The sequence below is a fragment of the Podarcis melisellensis genome, assembly GCF_964234715.1.
Source record: "Podarcis melisellensis genome assembly, chromosome: 4".
NCBI classification, from domain to species: Eukaryota; Metazoa; Chordata; class Lepidosauria; order Squamata; family Lacertidae; genus Podarcis; species Podarcis melisellensis.
Window position 1 is genome coordinate 98,686,571 of NC_138531.1, and position 15,226 is coordinate 98,701,796.

At 44.0% G+C, this 15,226-nt stretch overlaps 1 protein-coding gene across 1 annotated transcript; it reads left to right on the plus strand.

Annotated features, from left to right (window-relative positions):
- The first annotated feature begins 444 nt into the window (after nucleotides 1-444).
- Nucleotides 445-10,723, plus strand: LOC309369157 (uncharacterized protein). Its single transcript, XM_081909890.1, has 7 exons — nucleotides 445-512; nucleotides 1,679-2,171; nucleotides 2,368-2,449; nucleotides 2,734-2,816; nucleotides 3,758-3,884; nucleotides 9,104-9,698; nucleotides 9,867-10,723. The coding sequence occupies exons 2-7, from the start codon at nucleotides 1,770-1,772 to the stop codon at nucleotides 10,276-10,278; spliced, it is 1,701 nt and encodes a 566-aa protein (XP_081766016.1). The 5' UTR covers nucleotides 445-512; nucleotides 1,679-1,769; the 3' UTR covers nucleotides 10,279-10,723.
- Nucleotides 10,724-15,226: the final 4,503 nt, after the last annotated feature.

Consider the following 15,226-nt stretch of genomic DNA (forward strand, 5'->3'; position numbering starts at 1 on the left):
TGGAGGTTTCTAAGCAGAGATCGGACGGCCATCTGCCATGGATGCTTTAGCTGAGATTCCTGCATTGCTGGGGGTTGGACTAGATGACCCTGGGATCCCCTCCTCTCTCTCCCCTCCTGAATTCTAGGAGGAGCTTCCTTGCCTCCTGCAAAGCCCTTTTCCCTGCAGGCTCTTCCTCTGGTTTCTGGCCAAGGGAGGGAGATGATCAGAGTCCAGCCAAGAGCCTCACCCCCAAAAGGATATCTGGGCATGGGCCTAGCCAGGGGGGCAGCTGCCCCCCTAAATCCATAAAAAATAATAAAAATCTGAGGTTGTGCCAAGCGAGAGAGGGCTGAGCTGGAGGAACCCGGCTTGGCAAGGGTTAAAGGGAAGTGAGCTGCCTTCCTAGAGAGGCCAGGAAGCAAGAGGGGGCTGGTCCTCCAGAGCCAAGGCCCCTCCCTCCCTCCCCAGTCCTTTCCTTGCTTTGGGGTCTCTCCTGCAAGGGCTGCCTCGCTGTCCCCTCCTGGGATCTGGTGAGTCTCCGCTCTCTCCCCCCAGAGGGTGCAGTGGGGAGACGGGGGGGGGTCCCAGGGCTGCAGCTGGGGAGGATGCCTGGGGGGCCTGATCACGCTCTCCTTCCTGGAGATCAGAGGATCCCAAACTCATCTGGCCCTCCGCCGCCACCCGCTTGTCAGAAAAAAAATCTCCCTTCTTTAAACAAAGGAGTCCCTGGGACTTTAACTCTGTGTGACATCGCTCAGCCTCATTGCACAACAGAGGAAACATGGGCAAATGGTTTTCCAAAGCTGGACGAGGAGGTGGACTAGCCCCCCCCCAAGAAAACCCCACGTGGAGGAAGGGAGGAAAGGTGGGAGAGAAAGGAGAGGAATAAAGAGAGGGATCCCAGCCCATAGTCTGGCTGCTGCATTACGGACCAGTTTTCCCGTGTCTCCAAGGGCAGCTCCCCAGGGAGGCCACTGCAGCAATCCCCTCGCACCCAGAGCATGGCATCCCAGGACCATATCCTCTCTGTCCCAAAGGGATTGTTGCTGGCAAAGCAGCCGGAAATTGGCGCAGCTACTCACCGAGCCTCCAGGGACCTTGGCATCAATGGCTGCGTGTGTGTTTAGTTATGTAGTGAAATAATAATAATAAATTACCCGCCTAAATTTCAAGGGAGATGTCTTTGGCCCTGCCCGTTTGGCCCTCAGGGGGTTGATCAGATACATCCCTGGCCCTCATAGTAAACAAAAAGGGACCCCACCCCAGGAGTCTGTCTGGAGAGCGGCAGAGTCCAAGTGCAAGTAAAGGAGACAGAAGCTGGGGAGTGGGGGGTAGCAACACCTGAAGACCCCCGGGTGAGGACCCCCACTAGACCAAGCATCCGTTTTTCACAAGATACAAATGACTCCCTTCTCAGTCGGTTCTGACTTCATACATTGACTGGAGGGCAGCAGAAACCAGGTTGATTAATCTCCCAGAAATCCCTTCAGTTGCCTCCACATTTTGCATTGCTAGAAGGCAAGAGACTTATTTCTTCTCCTCTTCCTCCTCTTTCTTTTCAAAAAGATAGCTCATGGTCTGGGATGCGGTGCAGTCCAGCCCTGGTTCCCAGCAAGACTCATCCATGCTTCCTCAGGGAACCATTCCCCCTCCTCACAAACAAATTCTGTAACAGAACAATGTATTTGCTTTTTAGGATATGCTACAGCTTCTCATTTAGATGGACAGAACTTGGCAGAAGACCGAAGGGTTCCTTCCAATCTCTCAGAAGCTTCCTGAGAGCACAGATGGATGAGCAAGATTCAGCTGGCCCTGGAACAGGAAGAGGCCATGCCAGCCAAACTGGGAGCAGTGGGCGATTCTGGGAAAACCCAGTGCAGAAGATCCTGGGTGAGGTGCACACCCTCCGCTCAGAGGTGCAGAGCCAGCAGTTGAGGCAGTTCTGCTGCCAGGAGGCCAAAGGACCCCGAGAGGTTTGCAGCCGACTCTACCACTTTTGCCACCAGTGGCTGAAGCCAGAAAGGCACACGAAAGCTGAGATGCTGGACCTGGTGATCTTGGAGCAGTTCCTGGCTGTCCTTCCCCCGGAGATGGAGAGCTGGGTGAGGGAATGCGGAGCGGAGACCAGTTCCCAGGCGGTGGCCCTGGCCGAAGGTTTCCTCCTGAGTCAGGCAGAGGAGAGAAAGCAGGTGAGAGAGACTTTCCTCTGGATACTCCCAAGGGGCTCCAAACAGGACAGAGAACATCCCATAATGGTCTGCTGATGGCCCATTCGTTTTCTTGGAAAGCATCCATGGAATGAGATCTCACACCCTTCAAGTCTTTGTCATTCTCTTTCTAGCATTTCTCCCCATTCTCTGTTTTGAATCCGTGTTTCTTTTTCAGGGAAAGGATCTCTTTGCAGAAATGGACCTGGATTCCTGTGAGGCAGAGAGGCCTCCGTTGGACACCAGAGAGAGGTCACTGGGTAAGGAGGAAGGTGGTTTTTCTCCATTTGGTCTCATTCTGTTGGTTTTCCAACTCATCTGAGGGTTCTTTTCATCTTGTTTTGGGGGGAGACAGTTGGGGACAAGGGTCCAGAGGAGGGGAGATGTATTTCTGCACAACAAACATATGAAATGGGTACAAACCTCCAAATGCTCTCAGCAGGAAAGGCTTTCTCAAAGGCCCATCTTTAGTTAGAGATGCCCTGTTTCACCTGTGAGAGAAGCAGGGACTCCTGGCATCCTGTTTACCTTTTATCTTTTGCAGGTGACAGAGTGATCCCAGGAAGACTTCCTGATCCGCCTTTTCATGGGGGCAGAAGGGAAGCAGTGGCTGTGGAACCAGATCAGGTCAGGGGAAGCTGCCTTGTGGGGACAGAGGCTGAGGGATGGAGCAATGTCATGGACTGGTTGGGCACAGAGAAATGGTGGGAGGAAGCAGCCGGGGAACCAGGAAGGGAAGATGGCTCAGAGCCGAAGGAGTGGAGGTGGAGGAAGGATGGGCGGTCAGAGGGGGAAGAGGGAGAAGCCTGGGTAGAGGAGGTGTCAGAAGCTGAAGGGCTTACAGGGCGTATTGAGCTGGGAGACTCCGTGGCAGAATGCAGTGCAGAATCAGAGGCAGAAGAGGAAGGAGGCGAGTGGGAGAGGAAGGTCGAGAGGCAGAGGTGAGTCAGGAGAAGGAAGAGCCACAGGTGGCTCCCTCTCCTTTTGCCAGAAGCTGCCCTCCCTGCTTGTCTCTCAGACCCAGGAGACCCCCCTGCATTGCAGGAATCTCTGCTAGATCATCCAAGACAGATGCCCATCCAAAAGATGTTATTTCTAGATTGATCACTGATTGCAAAAATTGGTTTCTAAGCAGTGGACAAATGAGAACAAATAGTGGCCTGGATTCACCTAACCAGCCCCATCTACTGCAAAATGGGGCTTGCTCCACATTCCTCCCCCTCTCCATGCCCCCATGACCCCCTTGGATTTGACTCTAGGGCATTGGGAGGGAACCTTCCCAGAACGGCTCACAAGGAGATGAGAAAGTGGATCCTTCCTTTGGGGAAACTGGAATGCTTGTGTAGGCAGAATGACTTGAAAAACACAAGGTGGAGTACCACCTATTTGCGCAGAAATGAATACCCATAATTAAAATGCAGATTAAAATAAGCATCCATAATTAAAATGTGCAGCAAAGCAATCGTATTAAAACAACACCACAATGTACAGGAAGGAAACAACAGAGCATTGTGGAGCAGATCATATTTCTGCTGTCTCAGAGGAAGATATTTCCCTTTTTCTTTTAGGGTCCAGTGTGCTTTGAAGATATTGCTGTTCGTTTCACGGACGAGGAGTGGGCGTTGCTGGATCCTGACCAGAGAGCTCTGCATAAGGACGTCATGGAGGAGAATCGTGGGATCGTGGCCTCTCTTGGTAAGGCTCCCTGTGGGAATGTTATAGCTGCCTGGAAATTCAAAGCATACCTCTATGGGACCAACCTCATATATTTTCACGGAGCTCAACCGTGGCCCCTATATCACCTGGGAACCTAACACCCCCACAATAAACAGTAAATTACAGTTTTTTCTTTGAACAATCTTCCTCAAATTATTCCTTTTTCTACCATGATTGTGTTAGGATATTGATGTTCCGTTCCACCTAAACAGATGTGTGGAGCTATTGTATGTCACATGTCTGTTTACATTCCAGCACAGCTTGCTGGGAACTTCCGTTTGTGTATAGCTTTTGCCTCATCCTTCCTGCTCTTAGACATGAAGGAGAGCAGACATGCTTTTCTTTGTCTTGATCTATGCTGAATAAACTGCTTGTAAATATGCTTTACATATGCCTCTGTCCACCCTTCTTTTTTTAAAAAAAAACACATTTTATTAGTTTTTACAATATCAACAACAAACAAAAATATAAAACAAACAAAACATAACAAACATAAATCATAACCTTATTGAAAATAAGTTATTTACTTTGTAAAACGACTTCCTCGTTCCCCCTTAGTTGAATTTCATTGCATATCCTTATAACGGTTTTCCAAATCCCAATTTCAATACCCTTTAAATTAAACATTAACATCTTTAAATCTTCTCCTTCTTGTATTAAACATATTATTTTATCAGTTAACATAAATACAATCCTAAACCCATTAAGTATGTGGGCGCCATTTCCAGTTATTTTAGCTTAACAAATTTAGCTAAATAATCATTAAATTTCTTCCATTCTTCGTGGTGCTCCTCCTCCTTCTGGTTGCGGACTCTTCTGGTTAGATCAGCTAGCTCCATAAAATCCATCATCTTCATCTGCCATTCTTCTACTGTTGGTAATTCTTGAGTTTTCCACTTTTTAGCTAACAAAATACGAGCCGCAGTTGTTGCATACAAAAACAGATTAACATCTTTCTTGGGCAATTCCAAAACTGTTATTCCAAGAAGAAAGGCCTCTAGTTCCTTTATAAATGTATATTTCAACATTTTTTTCAATTCGTTATAAATCTTTTCCCAGAAGTCTTTCATCTTGGAGCAGGTCCACCACATATGAAAGAATGTTGCTTCCTTTTCTTTACATTTCCAACATATATTATCACAATTATGATACATCTTTGCTAATTTTACAGGAGTCAAATACCATCTATACATCATTTTCATAATATTTTCCTTTAACAAAGTACATGCGGTGAACTTAACCCCTTTCTTCCACAATCTTTCCCAGTCCTCAAACATTATGTTATGTCCTAAATCTCTTGCCCAATCTATCATCACCAATTTAACTTGTTCATCTTTCGTATGCCACTCCAGCAAAAGCTTGTACATTTTAGATAAATTTTTACCTTCAGTATCTAACAACTCCATCTCCAACTTAGATTTTTCCAAGGCAAAACCATTTTTCTTATCCAGTTTATACAATTCATTAATCTGGTGGTAATGTAGCCAATTTTGCTTATCTTTAATTTGCTCAAATGGTCCTAATTTATAACCTTCCTCTTCTTCTATTAATAAATCATAATATCTCAACCATTTGGTATCCATATTTATTTTTTTCTGGGCTTTTGCCTCCATTGGTGAAAGCCATCTGGGCGTCTTTCTTTCTAAAAGGTCTTTGTATTTTATCCAAACATTATACAACGATTTCCGAATTATATGATTTTTAAATGCTTTATGGGCTTTTACTTTATCATGCCACAAATATGCATGCCAACCAAACACATTATAAAATCCCTCCAAATCTAGTAAATCTGTATCTTCTAATTTCATCCATTCTTTAATCCAACAAAGTGTGGCAGCTTCAAAATAGATTTTTAAGTCTGACAGAGAGAATCCCCCTCTTTCTTTGGAATCCGTAAGTAATTTGCATTTAATTCTGGGTTTCCTCCCCTTCCACCCTTCTGTCACAAAGAGTTAATTACTCTGCTGATTAGAGGGTGCTCCAGCTTCTGAAGAGTTCTGAAGCTGCGGGTCGTTGTTTGATGCTGTTCCGCGGACCGGAGTTTGCCCGGTTACCGGTCGGTGGGCTGGAGCCAGCTGGGAGCCTGCCAAATGCCCCCGCTTCCCTTGGACGCATCCCAAGAGATTGGGCTGGTCTGAACTTCCCAGGCCACCTTCACTGTCAGCTTCAGAATTGTTAGGAAAGCTAAGTAGCTTCAGGTTTTTGTTATTGCTCCTGTCAGTCTTGGGTTGACCAAAGAGAGGACTGGCAGCGAAGCTCAGGTGCTGCCAGCCAGAGAAGAAGCAGGCCTAGGGAGAGGAGAGTTAGCAGCGGAAGGCAGAGAGGAGGGGGAGAGGAACTGTCATCTGAGCTCTGAACAAAGGGGAGAAGGAAAAGAGAGGCACAGTGACAGACAGCTGTGTGAGAGCTACAGGAGTGAGTCAGACGCTGGAATGCAGGAAGCATTCTCTGCCTAATCTCGTAAAGATACTGGAAGAGAAGGTGGGGGCTTCTGTGCTGGGGAAGGGGGAGGAGCTCAGTCTGGGCAACTCGATCTTGTGGGGAGGACGATGAGTAGAGGAGCTCCGTCCAAGTTTGTTGTTTTAGCAATACATCTGAAATTATTAACAGCCAGAGTCTTCTCACGTTTGTGGGAGGGACCAAGCCATAACAAGGACTGACATTGGAGATGGAGGGGATGCCATGACTGGGCCAAACAAAATCCATCCCAGAGAAAAGCTAGGCTTATGGAATCTCAGGTAGTAGTAGCAGTGATGAGGATGAGGATGATACAGTGGTACCTCGGTTTACAAACTTAATTTTTTCCAGAACAGGTACCACTGTAGTAATAATAATAATTTTTTGTAATGGCTTGGCTCTCCCACAGAAGCGAGACACCGGCAGTAATTATCTCAGGTTTATTGCTCAAACACATAAATCACTCCGGAGCTCCTTCACTCCGTGTCTGACTTCAAGTTTGCAGTTGCCAAGTCTAAACTCCGCCCCTTCCTCTTCTTCCAAGAGGGGAAAAAATCCTTTCGCTTCCGCTCTTTCCCCTCCTCTCACTGACCTTTTCGCGCCTTCGAGTTTTTGGGCTAGCTATTCCTGGCCTCTCCCCTTCTGTCTCTGAGCTAAGATTGGTATTTTGTGGATCTTTGCTATCTGCTGCCTGCTCTCTGTTCTCTGAAGCTCTGCCACTCGGCTGCCCCTCCTCCCTCTCACGTTCCAGCTCAAATTCCAGTTTCCTTATCTCTCTTTGCCTGCTTTCATACATTCCAGCCTCTGTCAGCTCCGGAACAAAGCTGACATTTTTATTTCTACCCTGCCTGTCTGGCTGGGTTGCCCCAGCCACTCTGGGCGGCTTCCAACACATATATAAACATGAAACATAAATAATAATATTCTGATCCCATATAAAAAGAACATCAACTTAAAATGAACAACTTATACTGGTGGCCAAAATTGTGGAAACCTTTTGTGAAAAGTGTATTTCTGAGGTTTGGTGGCTCATAACACCACTTTTGTGTGGAGTAATACCATAAAATTATATATCAATGGAAAGATAATTTAATGAAGAATGTAATGTAATGACTTTTATGAAGGAATATTTATTGGAACAGCAGTCATAAAGAAAAAGCATGAAACTTTTGGTAACCATTGGTAACCTTTAGCTTTAATTACAGCCTTACAACGCTTTCCCATGAAGTGAACCAAATTTTTATTTCTGCAGCTGTAAGAATGTGAAACCAAGATTGAATTATTGCCTCTGTTAATTGGGCTTTATTGCTGGGTTGCCTCTGATTAACAAGTTTCTTTAGTCGGCTCCATAGATTTCTGATTGGGTTAATGTTTGGGCTATTCCCAAGCCATTCCGGCAGTGGAATAGGATTATCTTGAAAGCACCGTTTGCACACAGCAGCAACATGACATGGAGCTGAGTCCTGTTGAAATAGATAAATAAATAAATGAAATGATAGATCGATAGATAGATGATAGATGATAGATAGATAGATAGATAAACAAACAAACAAACAAATATTTATAAAAATATATATAAATGCTTCAATATCTGCGAAAAGATCAGCTGCGGAACGCTTCAGTTTGGGCTAAAGTATTTCATTTATGTATTTGGGGGCATTTACATTCCCATTAATGACGCAAATTCCACCCACACCTTTTGCTGCCATACAAGCCCAGATCATCACACTATCTGGGTGTTTCACGGTCAGTGTAATGCAAGTAGGATGTAAATCTTCTCTTAATCTTCTCTTCGCGTATTTCATGCCATCACAACCAAGCAAAGAGATTTGGGTCTCATCGCTCGAAATAATAATGTCCCATTGTTCCACTGTGCAGTTAACATGGGTTTAGTCTTTCAACTTTGCTTGAGAGATAACAATGGCATTTTCCTTAGAATTCTAGCCTTTAGACGAGTCCTTGCAATCAACTTCACATTACATTGCACCATGTCATCTTGTATACACACAGATGATATTCTTCTGTCATGTAGGGACAGTCTCTCCATTCTTCGATCGTCACTTGCCTTTGTGCACCTTTTCCTGCCTTTACCAGTCTGATTTTATAGTGACTGAGTCTCCTTATACATCTCCCAAAATATAGAAAGGAAGCTTTGGTTATGTTTTCCCCAATCTCACTTCTAATTTCTTCATAACTGTTGCCTTGTTCACTTAATAGTACAATTTTACATCGCTTTCTGGGATGACCAGTCAACTCTTTGTGCCATTTCTATATTTTTATTGTGTCTTACAATGTCACTAAATGAAAGAACAAAAAAACCCCAACCAACTTGATAGCAATCACGTAACAAACTGACAAAAGTCAACCTAAGCAAGTTGTGCTTCGTTTTTCTGATTATTTGGCTATAACATTTGATAGAATACGGATAATAAAACAAACTTTGTTGAATTGCATTCTTGTTAAAATTATATTTCCATTGATATATAATGTTATAATATTGCTCCAAAAGAAGCAGAGTTTTGAGCCATCAAACCTCCGAAATACACTTTTCTCCAAAAGGCTTCCACAATTTTGACCATTTCTATATATCAAACAAAGCAAGATTCAACAAATCTCCAGAAACTCATAATAAATATGTTGGTTAATGACAAACAACACAGGTAGTGAAAACCCCCCCAAACTCCCTTCAGTTCTTCTCCATTTGTTCCTGAGGCTCTAATCCCTTTTTGTTTCCATTGCAGATTGTGATGAATCGGAAATCGAGAACAAAGGTGACCACGAAAAAATCCCCAGAGAGGAGAAGCCACGCAAAAATTTGGAGGGTGGAGAAAGCTGCAGTCAGAGCTCCCATTCCACTTCCCATCAACAAAATCTCATTGGAAAGAAACCATATCAGTGTGTGGAATGTGGAAAGAGTTTCAGGAAGAGCTCCCATCTCACTTGCCATCAAAGAGTTCATACAGGGGAGAAACCCTATCAGTGCGTCGAATGTGGAAAGAGCTTCAGTCAGAGCTCTGCTCTCACTTGCCATCAAAGAATTCATACAGGAGAGAAACCCTATCAGTGTGTGGAATGTGGAAAGAGCTTCAGTAACAGCCGCAGTCTCACTTCACATCAAAGAATTCATACAGGGGTGAAACCATATCAGTGTGTGGAATGTGGAAAGAGCTTCAGTGACAGCCACACTCTCACCTCCCATCAGAGAATTCATACAGGGGAGAAACCCTATCAGTGTGTGGAATGTGGAAAGAGCTTCAGTCAGAGCTCCACTCTCACTTCCCATCAAAGAATTCATACAGGAGATAAACCCTATCAGTGTGTGGAATGTGGAAAATGGTTCAGTCAGAGCTCCCATCTCACTTCCCATCAAAGAATTCATAGAGGGGATAAACCATATCAGTGTGTGGAATGTGGAATAAGCTTCAGTCATAGCCACAGTCTCACTTCACATCAAAAAATTCATACAGGGGAGAAACCATATCAATGTGTGGAATGTGGAAAGAGCTTCAGTCACAGTCAGAATCTCACTTCCCATCAAAGAATTCATACAGGGGAGAAACCCTATCAGTGTGTGGAATGTGGAAAGAGCTTCACTCAGAGCTCCAATCTCACTAAGCATCAGAGAATTCATACAGGGGAGAAACCCTATCAGTGTGTGGAATGTGGAAAGAGCTTCAGTAAGAAGAGCAGTCTTGCTTCCCATCAAAGAATTCATACAGGGGAGAAACCCTATCAGTGTGTGGAATGTGGAAAGAGCTTCAGGACGAAGGACATTCTCACATTTCATCAAAGGATTCATACAGGGGCGAAACCCTATCAGTGTGTGGAATGTGGAAAGAGCTTCAGTCACAGGCCGAATCTCGCTTCCCATCAAAGAATCCATACAAAGGTTGGAAAAACCATTATACAGATTTAGGAGCCAGGCAAATCCACACTTTTTAACCAGGCCTTTGGCTGATTGACATTTAATGCCCTTTTAAAATGTGGTATTTTGTGTGTTTTTTTGTTTTTTTATGTTGTAACTATCCTGAGACCTGTGGGTGTAGGGAATTGCTGCCAACTTTCTGCACCACCTTGAGTACCCACAGAATTGTGGCTTCTACTGGCAACACACAGAGGAGAACAAATGAAAGAAAAACACAAGGGGCAGGGAAAAACCTGGAAAAGGCCATACCAAATGGACATCAGGTGTGAAGAGGTCACTTTTCCCACTCCTGAACCATGCCACAGGTAGAGGATTTGAAATGCTAGAAGTGTTCTCCGGGGCAAGGGGAGCTGCTGGGAAATTGAACTACGGGCTTAAAATATTACTTTTTTAAAAAGTTGCTGCCATTATAAACATTACAGGTAGAGAGCTGGAGGGAGAGTGAGCAGGCCCAGGCTGTGTTGCGTCCAAGAATGGGGTGAAGGGAGAAGTGAAGAAACAGTGAAAGCTTTTTCTTCCTGACGTTTCCGGTGCAGCTCTGAATTCCACCTGCCCTGGAATTGTCCAGTGGAGGGAAAGGATGTCTCCAAGGCCGTTTTCTGTGGCAACCAGATAACAGGAGCTGCCAAATGTGGGAAGCCTCGCAAAAGTCCCAAGGGAAGTGGCAGAGACATGTCATCACAGCATCATTTGGCTGCTGCTATGGCAACAGTGAAAAACTGCGACCAGGGCCACAGGCTGAGCTGGGTGATTGACAGTGGGACCAGTCACCATCTCATGCCATCGCCATCTAGTGGTTTTTTGTGGAACTGCAAGGCTCTGAAAACTTGAAGAAGTGTAACTCTTGCAGATGGTTCCAAGCGCCAACTAACTATGTCTGGCTCTGTTTATTGTTTATTGTTCTTTTTTACAGGCAGAGATTTAGGCCTATGTCGTTCCAGAGATGCAGTGCTGTTTGCTTTCTGTTTCCTCTCTTGTCCATGATGGGTTCAAAGTGTGTTTTGAAAATAATGTGTGTTCCATTTCCAGAGGTGGGCGACAAGTGGTCAGTGTTGAGTGCAAAGATAGGCTGTTTGTGCTAGAAACGCCTATTGCAGGTAAAGGTCCCACTGAGGATGCACAAGCACAGTGTGCTAAGGTTCGCATCCATGATGGTGCCATCATGGTGTTTGGCACCAGAGAATGTCATATGTCAACTGGGGGTACGTGAAGAAGGTCCCAGGGTGCACTGAGGGGTGCAAGATGAAGGCATGTGACAAATACCTGGAATGCAGGGCCTTCAAGAAAACTAAGGTTCAGACATGCTCTTATCCTAGGTCTGACAGGGTAACCACAAAACCTTTTGAGCTAGTCCTTGCATACCTTTGGGGCCCTATGCCAGTTGCCAGTCTGGGCGGGGCCAAATTTTTGCTATCTCTGGTGGATGATTCCTCCAGAAATGGGTGCATTTTCTCTCTGAAGCACAAGGGAGAGGCGCTGCTTTGGTGAAAGACTGGATAACGGCAGTAGGACTACAATTCTCACTGTGGGTCAAGAGCTTTCAATCAGATCGCGTTGGAGAGTTCCCCAGGTCTGTGTTGCAAAACGTCTTCTGCCAGAAAGGCATACGCCACAGGTTGACTGCAGCAAATTCTCCTCAGGAGAATGGAGTTGCAGAATGCAGGTAGAGAACGCTGCAGGAGGCAACCAAAGCCATGCTCTTTGACACAGGGTTGCCCCAGCAGTTTTGGGTGGAAGCGTGGAAATCTGCGTCCTTCACTCTGAACCTTTCTTACAGTTCTGTAGTAGGGGACACACCCTATTTTCTGCTGCACGGCAAGAAGCCCAAGGTGCATTTCTTCTTCTTCTTTTCCTACAATCCTGAACAATAATGCTTCAGGCTTTTTTTACAAAAGTTAATTGGAACATTTTCTTCAACTCAATTGTATATCATTTTCCAGAATTTTTAAAATTTTATTACAAGCCCACTACATATGGTAAAAAGTCCCTTCTTTTTCCTTAGATTTCTAGCATATATTTGAGCCAGTTTTAGACATTCTTCCTATCTGCGCTGGTGATATATAGCATCTATACATCATTTTCATGTAATTTTCTTTCAGCAAAGAGCGGTCTTTAAATTTTAAATCAGTTTTCCCCAATCTTCCCCAATCTTCAAACATTAAATTATGTTTTTTGTTTTTTTTTCCAAATTTTTATTAGGTTTTTTTTAATAAAAAAGATACAGAAATAAAAAACAACATTGTTGTGTCTTGACAAAATTTCATAACATCTTTGGACTTCCTCACATCTCCCGCTCACACTTACATCATTCATAAAAATTTTCAAGCAAATTACCATCTTGTTTACGATTTTGTAACCAATCATTAAAATATAGTCTAATAACACTCATCTAATTTGGTGATGGCCAATTGAGTATGATCAAGCATCCATCTTAGCATTCCATCAAATTACAATAATTTTGTAAATAAATCTTAAATTTCTTCCAATCTTCTTCGATCTTTTCTTCTCCCAGGTCTCGAATTCTGCCAGTCATTTCCGCCAGCTGCATATAGTCCATCAGCTGCATCTGCCATTCTTCCAGTGTGGGTAGATCCTTCAAACATTAAATTATGACCTATATCTTGTGCCCATTTAATCATGACTGATTTTACCTCTTCATCTTTTGTTTCCCATTCTAGCAGAATACTATATGCATCTTTCAGCAACTTCCCTTTCCCTTCTACAACTTCCTTTTGAAATCTAGATGTTGTGTAGCTAAATCCTTTCTTATTCTCTTCTTTGTATATTTCATGTTCTTGTCGATAGCGTAACCAACTGTTAAAGTGGTCTTTTATTTCCTCGTAATCTCTTAGTTTCCATTTTCCTTCCTTTAACAAGTCAGCATAGGTAAGCCACTTTCCTTTCTTTTCAAGTGGTTTGAGCAGTAAAGCTTCATGTGGTGAAAGCCATCAAGGGGTCTTCTGTTCTTACATATCTTTATAGAGTGGTACCTCGGGTTACATACGCTTCAGGTTACACACTCCGCTAACCCGGAAATAGTGCTTCAGGTTAAGAACTTTGCTTCAGGATAAGAACAGAAATCGGGCTACTGCAGCGCAGCGGCAACAGGAGGCCCCATTAGCTAAAGTGGTGCTTCAGGTTAAGAACAGACCTCCGGAATAAATTAAGTACTTAACCTGGGGTACCACTGTATCTCTCCCATATGCTCATTAGTGATTTCCTAATTATATGGTTATAAAAACTTTTATGTACCCTCCCTTTCCCATGCCATAAATATGCATGCCAGCCAAATCTTTTGTCATGTCCTTCCAATTCTAATGCTTCTTGCTTTTCCAACTTCACCCAGTCCCTAATCCATACCAGGCATGCTGCTTCATAATATAATGAAAGATCTGGGAGGGCAAAACTAGCTCTGTCTTTTATGTCTATAAGTATCTTGTGTTTTATCCTTGGTCTTTTGCCCCCCCCCCCCCGCCCACTAAACTTGGAAATTTCTTTCTGCCATTTTTTGAAACATGCATCTTTCACAATTACTGGGACTGATTGAAAGAGGAATAGCATTTTTGGCGAACATTCATTTTAACCAATTAAATTCATCTAATCTAAATACTGAACAGTGCAATAGCCTGATCTATTTGAAAGCAAAATGCATGAGAATCCTCCATTGGGGTGTAGGCAATAAGACACTATACATTGAGCATAATAGCAATTATACACAAAATTTGGGTCCCCCTCTTTGCGGAAATAACTGTAATAATACTGTCAGACACATGTTAGCATTCCTACATAATATCACACAATACACCACATACTAATTACCATATTTTTCGCTCTATAAGACACACATTTTCCCCTCCAAAAATTAAGGGGAAATGTGTGTGCATCTTATGGAGTGAATGCAGGCTCCATGGCTTCAGCGATAGCAACTTGAAGCCTCCGAAGCGCAGTGGGAGCGCTGCTGCCATGCTCCGGAGGCTTCATGTTGCTTTCGCTGAAGCCTGAAGAGCGAGAGGGGTCGGTGCACACTGTCCTATCTCGCTCTCCAGGCTTCAAGGATAGCCGCCTGAAGCCTCCGGAGTGCGGCGGGAGCTCCCGCTGCATTCCAGAGGCTTCGGGTTGCCTTCACTGAAGGGTAGGTGCCCCTTCAGCTAAGGTGCAGCGGCCCTTCAGCTAAGCGGGAGGAGAAATGGAAGGGGCTCCGTTTCTCCTGCCGTTTTGCTGAAGGGGTGCTGCGCAGAGAGAGGGAGTTTTCCCCTCCCATGGTCTCCCCCCTCTATAGCAAGGTGCGTCCTATGGTCGGGTGCGTCCTACAGAGCAAAAAATACGGAAAATATCAGTTGCATATCTTGAGGCAATTGTGATCTTTTACATATCTTTTCAATCCTGGGGCACAGAGTCTTGAGGTTTAAAAGGTGAGAGAATGTGCTTGCAATTCAACTTTCCCCCCTTTGTCAGCCCCCCCATCAGTCTATATCCTTTGGAAAGAGATAGCTGGGGCCACTCTGATGTCTTTGTTGTTGTTGTTGCAGGTAATGAATAGTCTTGTGGTGACAAGGTCTGCGTTGACATCTGTAGAAGGGATATCCTGTAAGCGGGGGGGGGGGGGGTGTGTGTGGCAGGACTTTTGGGACTTAAAGACACAGTTATAAAGAGAAGAGGTAAAAGCCAAAAAGGGGAGAATCTCTTTGAGTTTTCTTGGGAAGCTGCAAGCATTTTATTCATTTCACTATTATTATCTTAGCAAGTTAAGCATTTTATTCATTTCAATATTATGATCACATTTCCATATACCAGTATTTACTACTGTTATTATATGCTAAAAATACAAAAAAAGTAAAAAGATAAAAAGAAAACAAAAGTAAGAAAGATAGATTACCAGTTAAACATTTCTTCCAGATAAAAAATAATGAGGGAACCTTATTTCACAAATAAAGTAAAA

Excerpts from the sequence above, each read along its gene's own strand:
- LOC309369157 (XM_081909890.1), top strand. The coding sequence starts at position 1,770 with ATGGATGAGCAAGATTCAGCTGGCCCTGGAACAGGAAGAGGCCATGCC. Across the intron at positions 2,817-3,757 it reads TGGCTGTGGAACCAGATCAG|GGTCCAGTGTGCTTTGAAGA; the intron begins GTCAGGGGAAGC and ends TTTTTCTTTTAG. Across the intron at positions 9,699-9,866 it reads TGTGTGGAATGTGGAAAATG|CTTCAGTCACAGTCAGAATC; the intron begins GTTCAGTCAGAG and ends ATGTGGAAAGAG.